Raw genomic sequence first — 15,570 nt, forward strand, 5'->3', positions numbered from 1 at the left:
ATGAAAGCAATGCTGATTATTTGCTGGAATTGCGTAAATTAGCGAAATATTGCCAGTTTGGAACGGGACTGACAGAGGCACTTCGAGACAAATTTGTGTGTGGTTTATTTAAACAGGATACACAAAAGCGACTGCTCGAGGAGAATGAGCTGACGCTTGAGAAGGCGATCACTATGGCAGCAGCACACGAAGCCGCAGCGAGAGGCACGGCAGTAATGCAGCTACGGTCACCGGAGCTCAGTGCACACAAATTGGGTGTGAGTTCTGGCAAATGTTATCGTTGTGGAAAGACAACGCATGATCAGAACCAGTGTTGGTTTAAAAACCAAGAATGTAGAACTTGTGGTAGGCTTGGACATATAGCTAGAGTATGCAGGTCAGGGAAGAAGACCAGCAACAAGAAGTCACCGCAAGGAAAATACGCAAAGGTACACAAGGTGACCGAACAGGAGTCCGATTCAGACGCTAGCAGTAATGAACTGGCTAGCTTAAGCTGTAATGAACTGGCTAGCTTAAGAGTACTCAACGCTGGTAAGGGTGCAGACCTCCAGACAATTTGGGTCACTCTTCAGATAGAAGGAGTCCAAGTAAAACTGGAATTGGACACTGGATCGGCATTGACGGTCATAAATAAGAAAGATTACGGAAAGTTATTCCAACATATTCCCCTACAGGATACGGGGATTATATTGAAAACATACATGGGGCAAAGAGTGTACCCCATCGGGAAAATAGAGGTTGCAGTGGTCCACAAGGGCGAAGACAGTCAAATAATGGACTTATATGTGATATCTGAAGGAGGTTCTCCACTACTAGGACGGGAGTGGATTAGGAAAATGAATATGGACTGGCATTTCCTACAAACAATAACGAGTGAGAACTCGGTGAAGATAGTCGGCCCAGACGCTGGAACGGATGATGGTAAGCCCAACTCAGGTGCAAAAGACAAAGTTTCAGCACAGAATTCCACTGAGCAACAACAACATAGTTTAACTGTGGATTCTGAGTCTGGCAAGTCTACTGATGTGCCCATTTCTGAGGGACACCGGGCTCGAACTCAACTCCATTTCAAACTACAACAGCAATTAGAACAAATGCTTCGCCGTTGTGAGCAAGAGTTGAATGCAACGAAAGAGTTCTTTGATATAGAGTTGGAGAATCTGGAAAGACAACAGAAGCAGCTGATGGAGAAAATGGAGCAGGAGCACACAAAACGTCTGATGTCAGAGGAGTTAACGGTCAGCCAACTCCTGCATATGCTGAAGGACAGGACTCTGAAATGGGAAAAACTTGAACACGAACTTCAATATTCAAACGAAAGGGGTTCGGAGCTCTCAAAGGTTATTGGAAGAGCTGAGGTGGCAACACAGACTGAGATGACTGCAACAGAGCAGCCCTTGGATGCCAAAAGTACGCTGACTCACGTCAACATAGAACAACAGACCGCTGAAACAGCTGCTCCGGTAGAGGGATTGAATAGTCCGATCAATCAATCTCCAAAAGAAGTTGAAGTAGTAAAATCTCAAATGAGGTCATTAGTAAACGACTTGCTGAAAGCCCAGAAAAAGCTGGATGAAGAGGTACGCATGAAGAAGTCTCTTCAGGAAAGATGTCTGGACTTGGAACAAAAGCTGGCTAACGCCCAGCTGGGTATGGAGGAAATAGAAGACCCTCTCGCTGGCCTAGATCAGGACGACACCGAATATTACTATGTCCTGTCCTGCCCAACTTGTAACTTCGACTCCCACCATACAGAAATCATGGAGGAGCACCGAAAGTCTACGGAACATCGGGAGAAGGTGGCTCTACTACGGAAAAAGGAGGGAGAGAAGGAGGAACTGCGCATGCAGCTGGCAGCTGACAGTGGAGCCCAGAGAGTCTCCAAGAAGCAGAAAAGGAAAAGTCGAAACAGAAGATGACCCATCTGAACCATTATTACCTCTACCAGATCACACACGTGGTCCCTCTGAACGGAGCCAATTCAGTTCGGAAGTTCAAACTGTTAAATCCATGGAAGGACTATTGAATGAGTCACTCCAGCAACGTGAACCGACTCCACCACAGAGATTGAATCTGTGAACTGTTTTCCGCAGAGACTGAATCTGTGATCTGTTTTGACATGAAGTTATCTATGTATCTATGTTATTCTGTTATGTAAACCTGAAGTTATATATGTATATATGTTATTACGTTATGTTAAATGGGGAGATGACTGTAAAGCTAGGAAGGGAGGAATGTTGTGTATGTAATATGTGTGCTACTTTGAACCTATGGACAGGACTGCACTACTTGTTGGGCGTAGTGATACGCAGTACCACTCCTGGCCATAGGGGTATAAATAGTACTGTGGGTACTGATCTCCACTCAGTTCCCGCCTGTGGGCATGAAGTAAAGACCTATGTATAGTCCCTACCTCCAACCAGTAAAGACCTGTTTGAGTTATACGTTTAAGTCTTTGTGTTAATTGTTCAATACAATACACATACTTAACACCCAGAACTGCTCCCAGTGCTCATTCACAACAAAGCATACATCAGAACTCAAGCCATGGCCCTCCTTGTCCCTATTGTGCCCTCGTCTGCTCTGAGACTTCTCGAAAGGTGACGGCTCTCTCGATGAGCTCAGCTCAGACTGATCGACACTTCTTCATTCAGCAACCTTAACAGGCACTTTCATTACTGCAAGCGATGCTGGGACAGTGCCATTCATAGTGGTCTCTTGCTCCTCAGCAATAATATAAAACACTTGCAGATCTCAGAACCAAGTGTTCTCTGGAGAGAGAGAAAGCCTTGAATTTACCCCAGGAGACACGAGCCTACAAAACCTCAACAGCTTTGTTCGAGGCTTCTGTTTTAGCGGAACCGTCAGCCCGTCTAAAATAAATGGATTAAAGCCAATATGGCAGAGGGAAGTTTAGCTGAACGCATTAAGTGTTTGTACCTAGAATAAGTTTGAGGCTGAAAAGAAATGAAGCCAAATCGGACATCCCATCGGTTACCTTTCAATGTTTAGGTGTATGTCTCACAACTGACCATCTCACCCCCAGAATTAGAAGTTGGGCAGGGCTCACAGCCGGCTAGGGCTGGAACCCACAAACCTCTGGGCACAGAGGCAAGAGCAGGACCCACAGTGCCACAGCTCAGTTAGCGAGCACGGACGCTACAGTTGGCCACAGGACTCCAAGTTTATGGCCGGGAAAACTGGTTCCCGCTCCTAAGTGTGTCCAGTAATCCCTTCTGGATTTGTGCATATCTGGATGTTTGGGTGAGGACAGAATCATGGGAACAGGGGGAGGCCATTCAGCCCCTCCAGCCTGTTCCGCCATTCAATTAGATCATGGCTATGGATCTGTACCTTAACTCCATCTCCCCGCCTTGGTTCCCTTAATACCCTTGTCCAACAAAAATCTATCAATCTCAGTTTTAAAATTTGCAATTGACCCCCAGCCTCAACAGCTCTTTGGGGGAGAGAGTTCCAGATTCCCACCACCCTTTGTGTGGAGAAATGCTTCCTGACATCACCCCTGAACGGCCTGGCTCTAATTTTAAGATTAGTCCCCCTTGTTTTGGACTCCCCCCACCAGAGGAAATAGTTTCGCTCGATCTACCCTGTCAAACCCTTTCAACATCTTAAACACCTCAAGTCGATCACCCCTTAATCTTCTACGCTCAATCAAACTGGGCTGGGATTTATTGTCCAGGCTGACAGATGACCTCTCGAGCAGTATTGGAGGGGGACTGATTGTGCAGAAACACACCGCATTATGAATTCAACACCTTCAGGAGAGGAGGGGGAAATGGTGAACAAAACCAGCGAGGAAAAAGCAATTAAGAAAATATCCTCAAAGTCAGCCCTGGCTCCGTAGCACTCTCTCGTCTCTGAGTCACAAGGTTGTGGGTTCAAGTCCCACTCCAGAGACTTGAGCACAAAATCCAGGCTGACACTCCCAGTGCGGTGCTGAGGGAGTGCTGCACTGTTGGAGGTGCCGTCTTTTGGATGACACGTTAAACCGAGGCCCCGTCTGCTCTCTCAGGTGGATGTAAAAGATCCCACGGCACTATTTAAAGAAGAGCAGAGGAGTTCTCCCCGGTGTCCTGGCCAATATTTATCCCTCAACCAACACCTAAAACAGCTTATGTGGTCATTGTCTGCTGTTTATGGAAGCTTGCTGTGCGTAAATTGACTGCCGTGTTTCCTACAACACTTCAAAAGTACTTCATTGGCTGAAAAGAACTTTGGGAGGTCCTGAGGTCGGGAAAAGGCGCTATAGAAATGCAAGTTCTTTTCCTTTCTCAGTGCTCCAGCAGTGCTAAATGCAGACTGAGGTTTGATCTGTGCAGCTGCCCTTAGCCTTGTGATCTGGCAATGAGCTGTCAGCAGCTGTCACAGTGCATGTCCTTGGACAGCACTTCCACCAGCGAAGGACAAGCAAGCGGATCACAGCCACGCAGCATGAAGTATCTCCTGGTAATATCGCAGACTTTTCCTCCTTCACATCACCATCTGATACAAATTGACAAACTGTGCAACTTTCTTAACAGTTGGAACAACTTTTACTAATGTTAAAATTCACGCTGTAGATTTTTAAAGGAAAAAAACTATCTCTTGCATGTCCTCAACCTTCATTGATCATTGCTCTTTTGAACCATTTTCCGTCGATTTTTTTTTACCCGGTTTAACCCCAAGAAACTCAATTATTAACTCTTTCGCAGCCTACCGCGAGTCCCTCCCTCCTGCTGTGCCGATTGGCCAGTTGTCGGAGGCCCCTCTTCCTGAGTGGTCTTTGCTCACGCCAATCATTTGGCCGTGTTAAAGTTGGGTAGCTCCGTGGTTGACCTTGAGTGAGGAGAGCGGCCAGGCTGGTTCCCCGGTTCCCTCTCAGTCCTGTGTCCATACTAGGGCCGATGCGGGGAATGTCCTCTGCAGATTCAATAAAAATACAATTAAATGCACTGGCACTGTGTTAAGGAGAGTTACAATAGAACTGAGACACAAATTTGAGATGTGCTGGAGGCAGTTCAATTAAGAACAGCATCAAAACTGAAGTATGGGGCGAGAGCTGAAGGGCTATTCAAACTTGAAAGGAAGTGATTTGAAAGGTGACTATACAGAGATGTGTCAGACAGTTAAACAGAATGGGCAAGCTGCAAGAGCAGGACAAGTCAGCTGTGGCTCAGTGGGCAGCACTCTCTAGGTGAGAGGGGCTAGGAGTGAGCAGGTGTTACTGGTTGCCTGATTGCAGCAGGGAGTTGGAGTGAGTTTGTAAAAAGTTGGTGGTGGGTTTGGGGGTTTTTATTTTCAGGTTTTAGGGCCTTTTTGGCCCATAAACAACAGCCAGATGGCTGCTGAGGGGTCCGGAGTGCCGGGCCCCTCAGAGGACAGTGTTCCCAAGATGAATTTAATTAGGGGAGCAACTGTGTTTGGAAAGGAAAGAAAAAGGCCCAAAGATTTGAGCCGGGACCCCAGGAGGTTTGGAAAAGAAAACAGGGTGGTGGTTCAGTGCGCGGATAAGGAGATACGATCTTGGGATATTATCCAAGCGGTACATGAGGACTGTGGCGAGGGAAGCTGCTTTGCCTGCCGACCAAAGCCGAATGTTGGGTTCGATGTGACGGTCAGTGGCCGAGAGGAGGTGGAAAGACTTTTACTCAGTTTGAAGGTTGGTGATAAGTTCTTGGAGGTGTCTCTGCTATATTCGGAAGAGGTGGTGCTCTCATTCTTAAACTTGCCAGTTTATATTGAGGACGATGTGCTAATCAAAAAGTTGGAGTCGTGGGACATTGAAATTTGCTCAGCAATAAAGAGGAGGTACTATCCAGGAACACAGGTAGCAGATGGAACTCGTTACGTAAAGGTGCGGTTCCCAGAGGGGGTGAAGTCATTACCGTACAGCATGAAATTCGAGACAATGGAAGGAGTGCAGTACTTCCGAGTACTGCATGATAACCAAGTGAAGGTTTGTTATTATTGTCTTGGACACGACCATCTTGTAAGAAACTGTCCAGACTTGTACTGTTATAATTGCGGCGAGTCTAGACACATCGCTCGGAGCTGCAAGGGGGAGAGCTGTGGGGTGTGTCACAAAGGCCTCAACCGCTGTGAGTGTGAGGCAGAAGGAAGTTCTATGAGTGACGAGGAGATGGGAGAAGGAGCAGGAGGTGTGAGTGGAACGGCCGGAGGAGCGGAGCAGTCGGAGGACACAGCTGGTAAATTGAAGGAGAAAAGAGCACAGGAAGAGGCAGAAAATTGCAGAGCAGAGAACAGGATGGAGATGGTGGAAAACACACCAAGTACAGTGGAAAAGAACAAAGACAGCAGAGGGCAGCACGGGTCGAGTGCAGACTTGAGCCTTAATATGGTTCAGCTCTCCCTAAAGAAGCTGGTGTCCGCGAGGGGAGAGGAGGCAGGAGTGGGGTGCATGGTAAATGTAAGTACTCCAAAGAAAGACGGGGAGTTGGTCATCTCGGTGAGCAGGAGGGGGCAAGACAAGGAGAGGGTGCAAGAGGCAGGAGCCTTAAAGGGGCAGCAGGATGGGAGCAGTGAGACAAAGACGCCAGAAGGGAGCAAGATAGGTGCGCCATTGTCCCAGAGAGAGAAGGATCAGGGAGCAAGTGTCAGAGGTGGAGATGAGGTCGAAGGGAGCGGCACTGTTAGAGAAACTGCGATAGCAGGAAGACTCTCTATGGGAGATGAAGTATCTGACGGGGAGCAGGATTATGTATCTGACGGGGAGCAGGATTATGTATCTGACGGGGAGCAGGCACACGGGGTTGCAGAAGAGCTTGAGAGTGAGGAATTAGAGGGGGACAGAGACATGGAAGTCGGGGGTGGGGTGGCATCATGTGGAAAGGGAAAGGTTAGTGAGGGGCAGAAGGAGGGAGAAAGGGCAGCTCCTTGGCCCAAACTTAATGCAAGGAAGAGACTGAAACAGCAGGGAAGGTTCAAACAGGAGGTGAAAAAGAGTCGGAGACTGCAGGAAAAAGCAACAGCTGGCCGAAAAGTTGGGAAGCAGCATGAGAGGAGGGAAGGGCCAGAGATTAAATGATGGGGAGATTATCAGGCATACTTCCCTTCTTCGGAGCCATGATTACATTGGTCTCGATTAATGTGAACGGACTGAGGGGTGAGAAGAAATTGCAGCAGTTGTTGCAGGGTTTTAAAGGTACGGACTTGTTGTGCCTGCAAGAAACCTTTTGGGATGAGGATATCCTAGAAAGAGTTTGGGAGGGAGAGGTTTGGGAGGGAGAGGTGTTTGCAAGTTGTGCAAACAATAACCGTAGAGGGGTGGCTGTTTTGGTGAGTCCGTCCATAAAAGAGAACGTTGCCTTGGTGGGCAAGGACACTGAGGGGAGATTTTTACGGCTAAGGGTAAAAATGGAGGAATTTAATTGTGATCTCTTTAATATCTATGCACCGAATGACCATTGCAAGCGTCTCGAGTTTTTTGGGGGGTTATTCCCTGAAGTGGCAGAGGTGGAAAATTCTTGTATAGTGGGGGATTTTAATGTATTTTTATCTCGGATAGACATTTCAGCCCAGATGACCTTTAAGGATGATAACTCCAGAGGGATGATTGTAAAAATGATGGCAAATTTAAATTTGAGAGGCTTATGGAGGGATCGGAACCCCATAAAAAGGGAGTTCTCCAGAACAGGTTGGGTGGGTGATGTTTTAAAACACAGCCGAATAGATTTTGTGTTAATCCGGTAAGGGTTAAGTTCTGAGGTGATGGAGATTTATTCTAAAAAAAGTATTTTTTAGTGATCACTCGGCTTTGGTTCTTAGAATTAGGAACAGCAGAGTTAAGATCGGTTCAGGGGTGTGGATTTTAAACAATCAGTACCTGAAGGAAATTGCTTATAAAGAAGGGATTTTAAATATAATAAAGAATGCTCGGAAGGAACCTTTGTTCTTGAAAGAAAGAAAGAGTTTGGTGGGACAATTTCAAATATGAGGTAAAAGTTTTTTCGGTACGTTATGGGAAAAAGAGAGCGGCAGCTAACCGGCGTCGAGAAGAGAATATAAACAAAAGGTTTACGGATGTCTGTAAAGCAGTTGACGGAGGGGATAAGGGAGCTGAGACTAAGTTCTGGGTGCTAAAGGAAGAGTGGGAATTATTGCAAGCTGAAAAATGCAAGGGGGCCATTCTCCGTGCAAAGGCTAGAGATGCATTGGAGGGCGAAAGATGCACTAGATATTTTCTAGAGCAAGAGAAGCTGCGACAGAGATTATGATTAATTGGAGAGTTGAAGGTTGGAGAGAAGATCATTCATGAAAGTGAGGAGATTTTGGAGGTGGCTAGCAGCTTTAATCAAGAGTTATATACAAAAGAAGACATTTCAAATTTGGCGATGGAGAAGGTTACTGCTTTTATTGAAGAGGGTTTAAAGGAGGATGAGAGAAGCATGTGTGACAAAGAAGTAGGATTAGCGGAAATAAAAGTAGCAGTAAGTAGAATGAAGGGGGGGAAAAGCCCAGGGTCCGACGGACTAAGTGCAGAATTTTATAAAGAATTTTTTGAGATTTTAAGTCCATTGCTCTTAGAAGTTTTAAAGGAAATTAAAATTGAGGGAAGCCTGGCCCCATCTATGAGGAGAGGTATCATAAGCTTAGCTTATATAAAAATAAAGGGGATAGATGGGATCTGAAGAATTGGAGGCCCATCACATTATTAAATGTGGATTATAAGATCTTGGCGAGGGTTATGGCAAATCGTTTGAAGGAGGTGTTACCGCAGATAGTTTTGCCCTCAGTCCTATGGAGTCATAGGCCAGGACATCGCAGACCCTGTGGTCTCAATCCGAGATGCGATAGAGCTCATGGAAGAGAGTGGGAGGGAGGCTTATGTATTAAAGATAGATCAAGAGAAAGCCTTTGATAGGGTCTCTCATGAGTTTTTATTGAAGGTTTTGGAAGCATTTGGTTTCGGGGAAAATTTCATTCAGTGGATAAGGATTTTTTTATTCAAACATATTTAGCTGTGTTAAATGTAATGGTTTTTTATCCAAGTATTTTCCGATACAGAGATCAGTGAGACAGGGTTGTCCCCTGTCCCCATTGTTGTACACATTGGTAGCAGAACCATTAGGTTACATGATGCGAAAGAAACAAGGTGTAGTTGGGAAATAACAACAGAACATGCTGGAAAAACTCAGCAGGCCAGGCAACATCCGTGGAGAGAAAATAGAGTCAACGTTTCGAGTCAAACCTTTTGTCAAGACAGTCTTGACAAAGGGTTTGACTCAAAACATTGACTCTATTTTCTCTCCACGGATGTTGCCTGGCCTGCTGAGTTTTTCCAGCATTTTCTGTTGTTATTTCGGATTTCCAGCATCTGCAGTATTTTGCTATCGTAAAGGTGTAGTTGGGATTGTGGTTCCCAGTTCTGGGCTGGTGTCGGTGATACACCAATATGCAGCTGACACAACTTTAACATTGAGAAATGGGGAGTCAGTGAGGAAAGCTATGGATGTAGTGGAGGAATATTGTAGAGCTTCAGGAGCCAGAGTGAATTATAGTAAGCCCCAATGCCTGGTTGCAGGGAGGGGTAGGGGGGGAATGGTTGGGGGAAAGTCCCTTTAAGATGGTGGCGGTTTTGGAAGCTCTGGGGGTGCATATGGGGTGCAAGAAAGACAGGGATGAAGTGGATCGATTAAATTGGGAACCGAAGGTTATGAAAATTAAAAAGATTTTGGGAAGCTGGGAAAGAAGATGGTTGAAAGTGCAAGGAAGAGCGACAGTGGTGTCTGCTCTCCTGCTATCTAAGCTATGGTACTTATTGACAGTGGAGGATATTCCTGAGTGGGTGGAAAAGTCCATCCGAGAGGCTTGTGTGAGGTTTTTATGGGAAGGGAAACCAGCCTTGGTGGCTTACGATACCATCATTGGACGGAGAAATCAGGGAGGACTCAATTTCCCAGATATTGATTTGAAGAAAAAATTCTTCAGAAGTCAAATACAAGTTTATGGAAGAGTTGTTTTGAGCATTTTTAAAAACGAAGTGGGATAGGAGGGCAGGAGATATTGTATATGGAATACAATAATTCCATTGGCCCAGAAATTCGGGTCTCCACGGGTGAGTATGCACGGGGTACTCACCCGTAGGCCCAATGGAAGTGCCGGTTTCGTGCATGCACTGCGCATGCGCGGGAAACCAGCACTTCCGTTCCCCTGAAAGAAGGGGTTCAGAGGTGGAACGCATGTGCCGGAGAGGCAGCGCGTGCGCATCGAACTTACATTTTTTTCCCAGGTTTTTCCGGGAGGGTAAGTCTCCAGGAGTTACACATATAAAAAGCAGGCGCAAGGCCTGCTTTTAACAAGGTAAGTGGTGAATTAATTAAAATTAAAACATTTTTTCCTCAGGTTTATTATTTTTAAATAATTTAAAGAAAGGTAAGTTTATTTTTAGCCCCGTTAGAAAATAAAATTAATGTTTTCAAAAATTTTAATTATTGTTTAAAAAAGTTATTTTATGTAATTTATAGTTATTTTAAAAATGTGATTTAAAAAAAAAATGTATTTGAAGTTTTAGTGATGTTTTGGGGCTTATAGTATTTATAGGTTTGACAGCACTTCCTGTGAAACTTATGAATGAAGCATTCCCTGCTACCATTGGCTCTCCATGGCCCACGTGATCCCAGGGGACGCATCGAACTAACTGCGCCCCTGGGATACGCAAGCACTGCGCGCCGGCAGTTGGAGCAGGCCCAGGATCAGAATCCCACGCGGGCCCACAGCTCAACGGCCGGCGCGCTAGGTAACTGCAGGTTGGAGGCTCGCACCCGCGGGAAGCCTCTGACCCAAATTTCTGGGCCACTATGTTTTTGAAATCGATTAAACTTCTCCCTAGGTTTTATAAGGGGGTTGTAGAGACTTGGGCCCAATTTTTAAAAAGTGTGCAGTTTATGCCCAAGGGGGCTAAGGAATTTTTAGAGCAGCCCTTATTTTTGAACAGGTGGGTCAACATCGAAGGAGAGGTTTTATTTAATCAAGCTTTTATAAAAGCTGGGATTATATCGGTGAAAGATGTATTATACGAGGTGATTCCAGGTTGGTTGCCGGAAGCGATAGTGAGGGACATGGTGTGGGAGGAGGATCAGGAGGTAGAGGAAAAAGCAATAGGGATCATGTATGAGAAGATTGTGAGGGCAATGCCACAGGATTGGATGGAAGAAATAAATGTGGAAATCTCCAAAGGAAGTAAAATGCGTCCTGCTTTTCCAAGCTTTCTGCTGGAGAAAGGGGGAGAGTTGGTCCAATTTGACAATTGTAATACTCGAGATTTCTATGAGGTATTTAGAGAATGGAGATTCAAGACACCTGCTGGTCAGGAGTTTTGGCAGAGTATATACCCACAGCTGGACTTCAACAGGATTTGGAAGGGAGTGTGGGCGAATTTTAAATGTCCAGAGTGGATTGAACTGGATTTCAAATTGGCTCATAACCGGATTTTTACCATGACGGTCTTGTGCAAGATTGGACGAGTGGAGGGGGCAACTTGCCCAGTGTGTGGGACACGGGATGAGACTCTGTCCCATTTACTGGTGTTATGTCTGCAGTTAAATGACTTTAATACTATGTTCAACAGTTGTGTGAAGCTTTTTTGCTGGGTGGGGACCGAAGAGCGAGAATGGGAATCCCGTGGGACTCAATTTTGAGATGGGGATTGCAGGAGAGTCTGCCCGAGTCTAGCGGAGCGGCAATTAATTTAATGTTCAGTTTGGCTAGATTCGTGATTGTGCAAAGAAGGAATGCGCTGTTTTTTAAGGGGAGAAGAATCAATCTAAAAGAGTATTTTAAAGAAAAGCTAAAAGATCATTATAAAGCTCTGTGGGTGTTTTATTCAGAAAGGAATTTAAAGATAGTATTTTACAATCAATTTTTAAAGTACAATCGATTAATATATGTTACAGGAGACAAATTAAACTTTAGGTTTTGATGTTAAAATGTGGTGGCGGAATGGCTGTGCAGAGCGGGGGAATGGATTTGTATCATACAATGAAATGATCATGATGTTGTAAATGTTCTTAATGTTCAATAAAGTATATTAAAAAAAAAGTGGGTAGCACCCTCGCCTCTGAGTCAGAAGATTGTGGGTTCAAGTCCCACTCCAGGGACTTGAGCACATAAAGCTAGGCTGACACTCCACTCCAGTGCAGTGCTGAGTTAGTGCTGCATTGTCGGAAGCGTCGTCTTTCGGATGAGACGCTAAACAGAGGCCCTGTCTGTTCTCAGGTGGACATAAAAGATCCCACTATTTTGAAGAAGAGCAGGGGGAGTTCTCCCCGGTGTCCTGGGCAATATTTATCCCTCAACCAACATCACTAAAACAGATGATCTGGTCATTATCACATTGGGCTTTGTGGGACCTTGCTGTGTGCAAAAGAATTGGCTGCTGCGTTTCCCACCTTACTACAAGGACATCCGGTGGTCGTGAAAGGTGCTATAGAAATGCAAGTCTTTCTTAAGGGCACACAGATTCAAACTGGTAAAAGGCAAACTTAGGACTGATGTCAAAAGAGTGATCAATGCATGGAATGGACTACAGGGTAGGATAGTGGAGCCAGAGAACACGGAGTTGTTTAGGGATTGATCGGATGTTGTAATGGGGGTGGGGATGTGGCAGAGTCTTTCTGGTTGAACGACCTGAGTTGGGTGGACTGGCCTGCATTTATCTCAAAGTGGGTGGAATTTTTGAGCTATTACACAAAATAAACGTGCATTTAAATAGTGCCCTTCTGTCCCAAAGCGCTTTACAGCCAATTAAGTACTTTTTGGAAGTGTAGTCACTGTTGTATTGTAGGGAACGCGACAGCCAATTTGCGCACAGCAAGCTCCCACAAACAGGAATGTGTGTATTATTCAGACCAGGGGTATCAAATGCTGCGGTCCCCCAGCCCAGACAATGTGGCCTTCAGAGCACAGGCAACTGAGCTCTGGCTGCACTTCAATTCCTTCGTCCTGAACTTTGTGGGTTTGGAGAGGGCTGTTCTTAGCGCTGTCACGTCAGTGGTGAATAAACCCTGAATCAAGATCTGTTAGTATCAGAAGCTTGAGATATGTGAGAATTAATGGGACTAGGTGTGGCTCAGTGGGCAGCACTCTCTTGCATCTGACTCAGAGATTGTGGGTTCAAGTCCCCACTCCAGAAACTTCAGAACAAAATCCAGGTGGACACTCCCAGTGCAGTGCTGAGGGAGTGCTGCACTGTCGGAGGTGCCGTCTTTCAGATGAGACGTTAAACCGAGGCCCCGTCTGCCCTCTCAGGTGGATGTAAAAAATCCTGCGGCACTATTTCGAAGAAGAGCAGGGGGAGTTCTCCCCGGAGTCCTGGGGTCAATATTTATCCCTCAACCAACATCACTAAATCAAATTATCTGGTCATTATCACAGTGCTGTTTGTGGGAGCTTGCTGTGCACAAATTGGCTGTAAAGTGTTTTGGGATGTCCTGAGGTTGTGAAAGGCGCTATATAAATGCAAGTCTTTCTTTAATGGGAATGGGGATCGAAAACTCGGGGTTGTGATTTTCAGGTTCTGCACTTTCCCCACCTGCGAATTTCCATTGTTCTCTTTAATGGGGGAAAAATCAGGAGTTGCTGAGTGCAAAAGTGGAAAACCCTGGAAAATATGTGGCCTCCAAGACTCTGATACAGACAAGAATATTGGACATCCCTGATTAGGCCATTTACAGTCTGGAGGTTGTGGATTATTATCTGATTGACCATAAATATTGGATATAGCAAATTAGCAATCAGCGAATGATGGGAAAAGCAAACACATTGGGCGCGATCTTACCTTTCGGTGCGAGTTGGGAGCGGGTCAGCTGACTTGCGGGTTCCGATCCCGCCCCCCAACGACGTCCAATGCACAGATGCTATTTTGCGTCAATTGGCCTTGTTAAGCCCACCCTAACCCTAACCCTAACCAAGAATCTTACAGCACAGAAAGAGGCCATTCGGCCCATCCTGCCTGTGCCGGCTCTTTGAACGAGCTCTCCAATTAGTCCCACTCCCCCCTGCTCTTTCCCCACAGCCCTGCTAATTTTCAAGTATTTATCCAATTCCCTTCTGAAAGTTACTATTGAATCTGCTTCCACCGCCCTTTCAGGCAGCGCGTTCCAGATCATAAAAAACATTCCTTCATCTCCCCTCTGGTTCTTTTGCCAGTTACCTTCAATCTGTGTCCTCTGGTTACCGACCCTCCTGCCAGTGGAAACAGTTTCTCCTTATTTACTCTATCAAACCCCTCTTAATCTTGAACACCTTTCATTAAATCTCCCCTTAACCTTCTCTTCTCTAAGGAGAACATTCCCAGTTTCTTTAGTCTCTTCACTTAACTGAAGTCCCGCATCCCTGGTAAATCTCCTTTGGACTCTCTCCCAGGCCTCACTTTTATGGCTTGTGACATCCTCGTGAACCTGTCAATTTTATTCCTCACTTGTGGGACAAAGTCTGAAGATCTGAAACCAAGGAAAACGAGAGAGAGAGAGAGAGAGAGAGCGAGAGGGAGGGAGAGAGAGAGAGCGAGAGAGACAACCAGACAGGCAGCAGAACGATTGGAATAGACAGGTGCAGAAGTGGAAAGTCGAGACTGTGTAAGAAGCAAAGACAAAAACACAAAAGAGATAATTAATGACTTCAGAGGACAAAGACAAGAGCAACGCAGAAGGACAAGAACAGCAGCAAAGTAGAGAACAGTCACAGTGACAAATGGTAGAATCGTGCAGCACAGGAGGAGGCCATTCGGCCCATCGTGCCTGTGCCGGCTCTTTGAAAGAGCTCTCCAATTAGTCCCACTCCTCTGCTCTTTCCCCACAGCCCAGCAAATATTTCCCTTTCAAATGGAATGTAAATAAAAGCAGAATTGATTTAAAAGTGGGTAAGGAGAGCAAAGGCTGCAACACCAGATTGGCGACTCGGGGGGACAGCGATGATAGAAATCTCACTTTGGATTCTTTTCTGTGTAAAGAAGTATTCCGTGCTTGATGCTTCGGGCTGTATTAACACCTCAGGATTGGTGTTTGAGGCTTTTTTAAATCACCAAATTATCCGAATTGTTTCGGGCAGAAATCTGCACCTTGGCCTTTACTGTGTATAATTTTAGTATCTGAGTGTTGCAGCCTTGGTTAATGATCAGTGCTGTACGTGCCTGTCATTGCTCAAACATGGCGGTACGACCTCTGCACTCCTTGCGCTGTTTCTCTCACCTTTTCCTAGTTACGTGCTCATGTCTGGCTCGTATGTAGTTAGAATTCAAGGCTAATTAAAATAATGTGTTAAAATGGTATATTGAGATCAATCCAGTTGTAAAAGGTATCTAAAAGTTGTGATAATGAGTTAAGATACATTAAGGGATATTTAATCCTTAATAACTATCAAGTTTATTTCATATTGAAACAACTTAAAAGGCTGGCAATCTAGCAAACAAACATAAGAAAGGGAGAGACATGTGGGCAATGATCTGCATCTGTTGACATGTTTACAAGTCTTTGTGATGAGTTGTTAAACCGAGGCCCCATCTGCTCTCTCAAAGACCCCGTGACACTATTTCGAAGAAGAGCTGGGGAGTTC

At 45.5% G+C, this 15,570-nt stretch overlaps 1 protein-coding gene across 1 annotated transcript in view; it reads left to right on the top strand.

The window, feature by feature from the left end:
- Positions 1-4,359: 4,359 nt before the first annotated feature.
- cox7a1 (cytochrome c oxidase subunit 7A1) overlaps positions 4,360-15,570 on the top strand; it is a 49,049-nt gene continuing 37,838 nt past the window's right edge. The window contains exon 1 of the mRNA XM_085973586.1: positions 4,360-4,467. Within this exon, the coding sequence (XP_085829712.1) occupies positions 4,366-4,467 (102 nt within the window). The 5' untranslated portion in view covers positions 4,360-4,365. The remainder of the gene's footprint in view (positions 4,468-15,570) is intronic.

Source organism: Somniosus microcephalus, chromosome 34 (genome assembly GCF_052327205.1).
Source record: "Somniosus microcephalus isolate GS21.2 chromosome 34, FLI_Smic_1.0, whole genome shotgun sequence".
Lineage (NCBI taxonomy): Eukaryota > Metazoa > Chordata > Chondrichthyes > Squaliformes > Somniosidae > Somniosus > Somniosus microcephalus.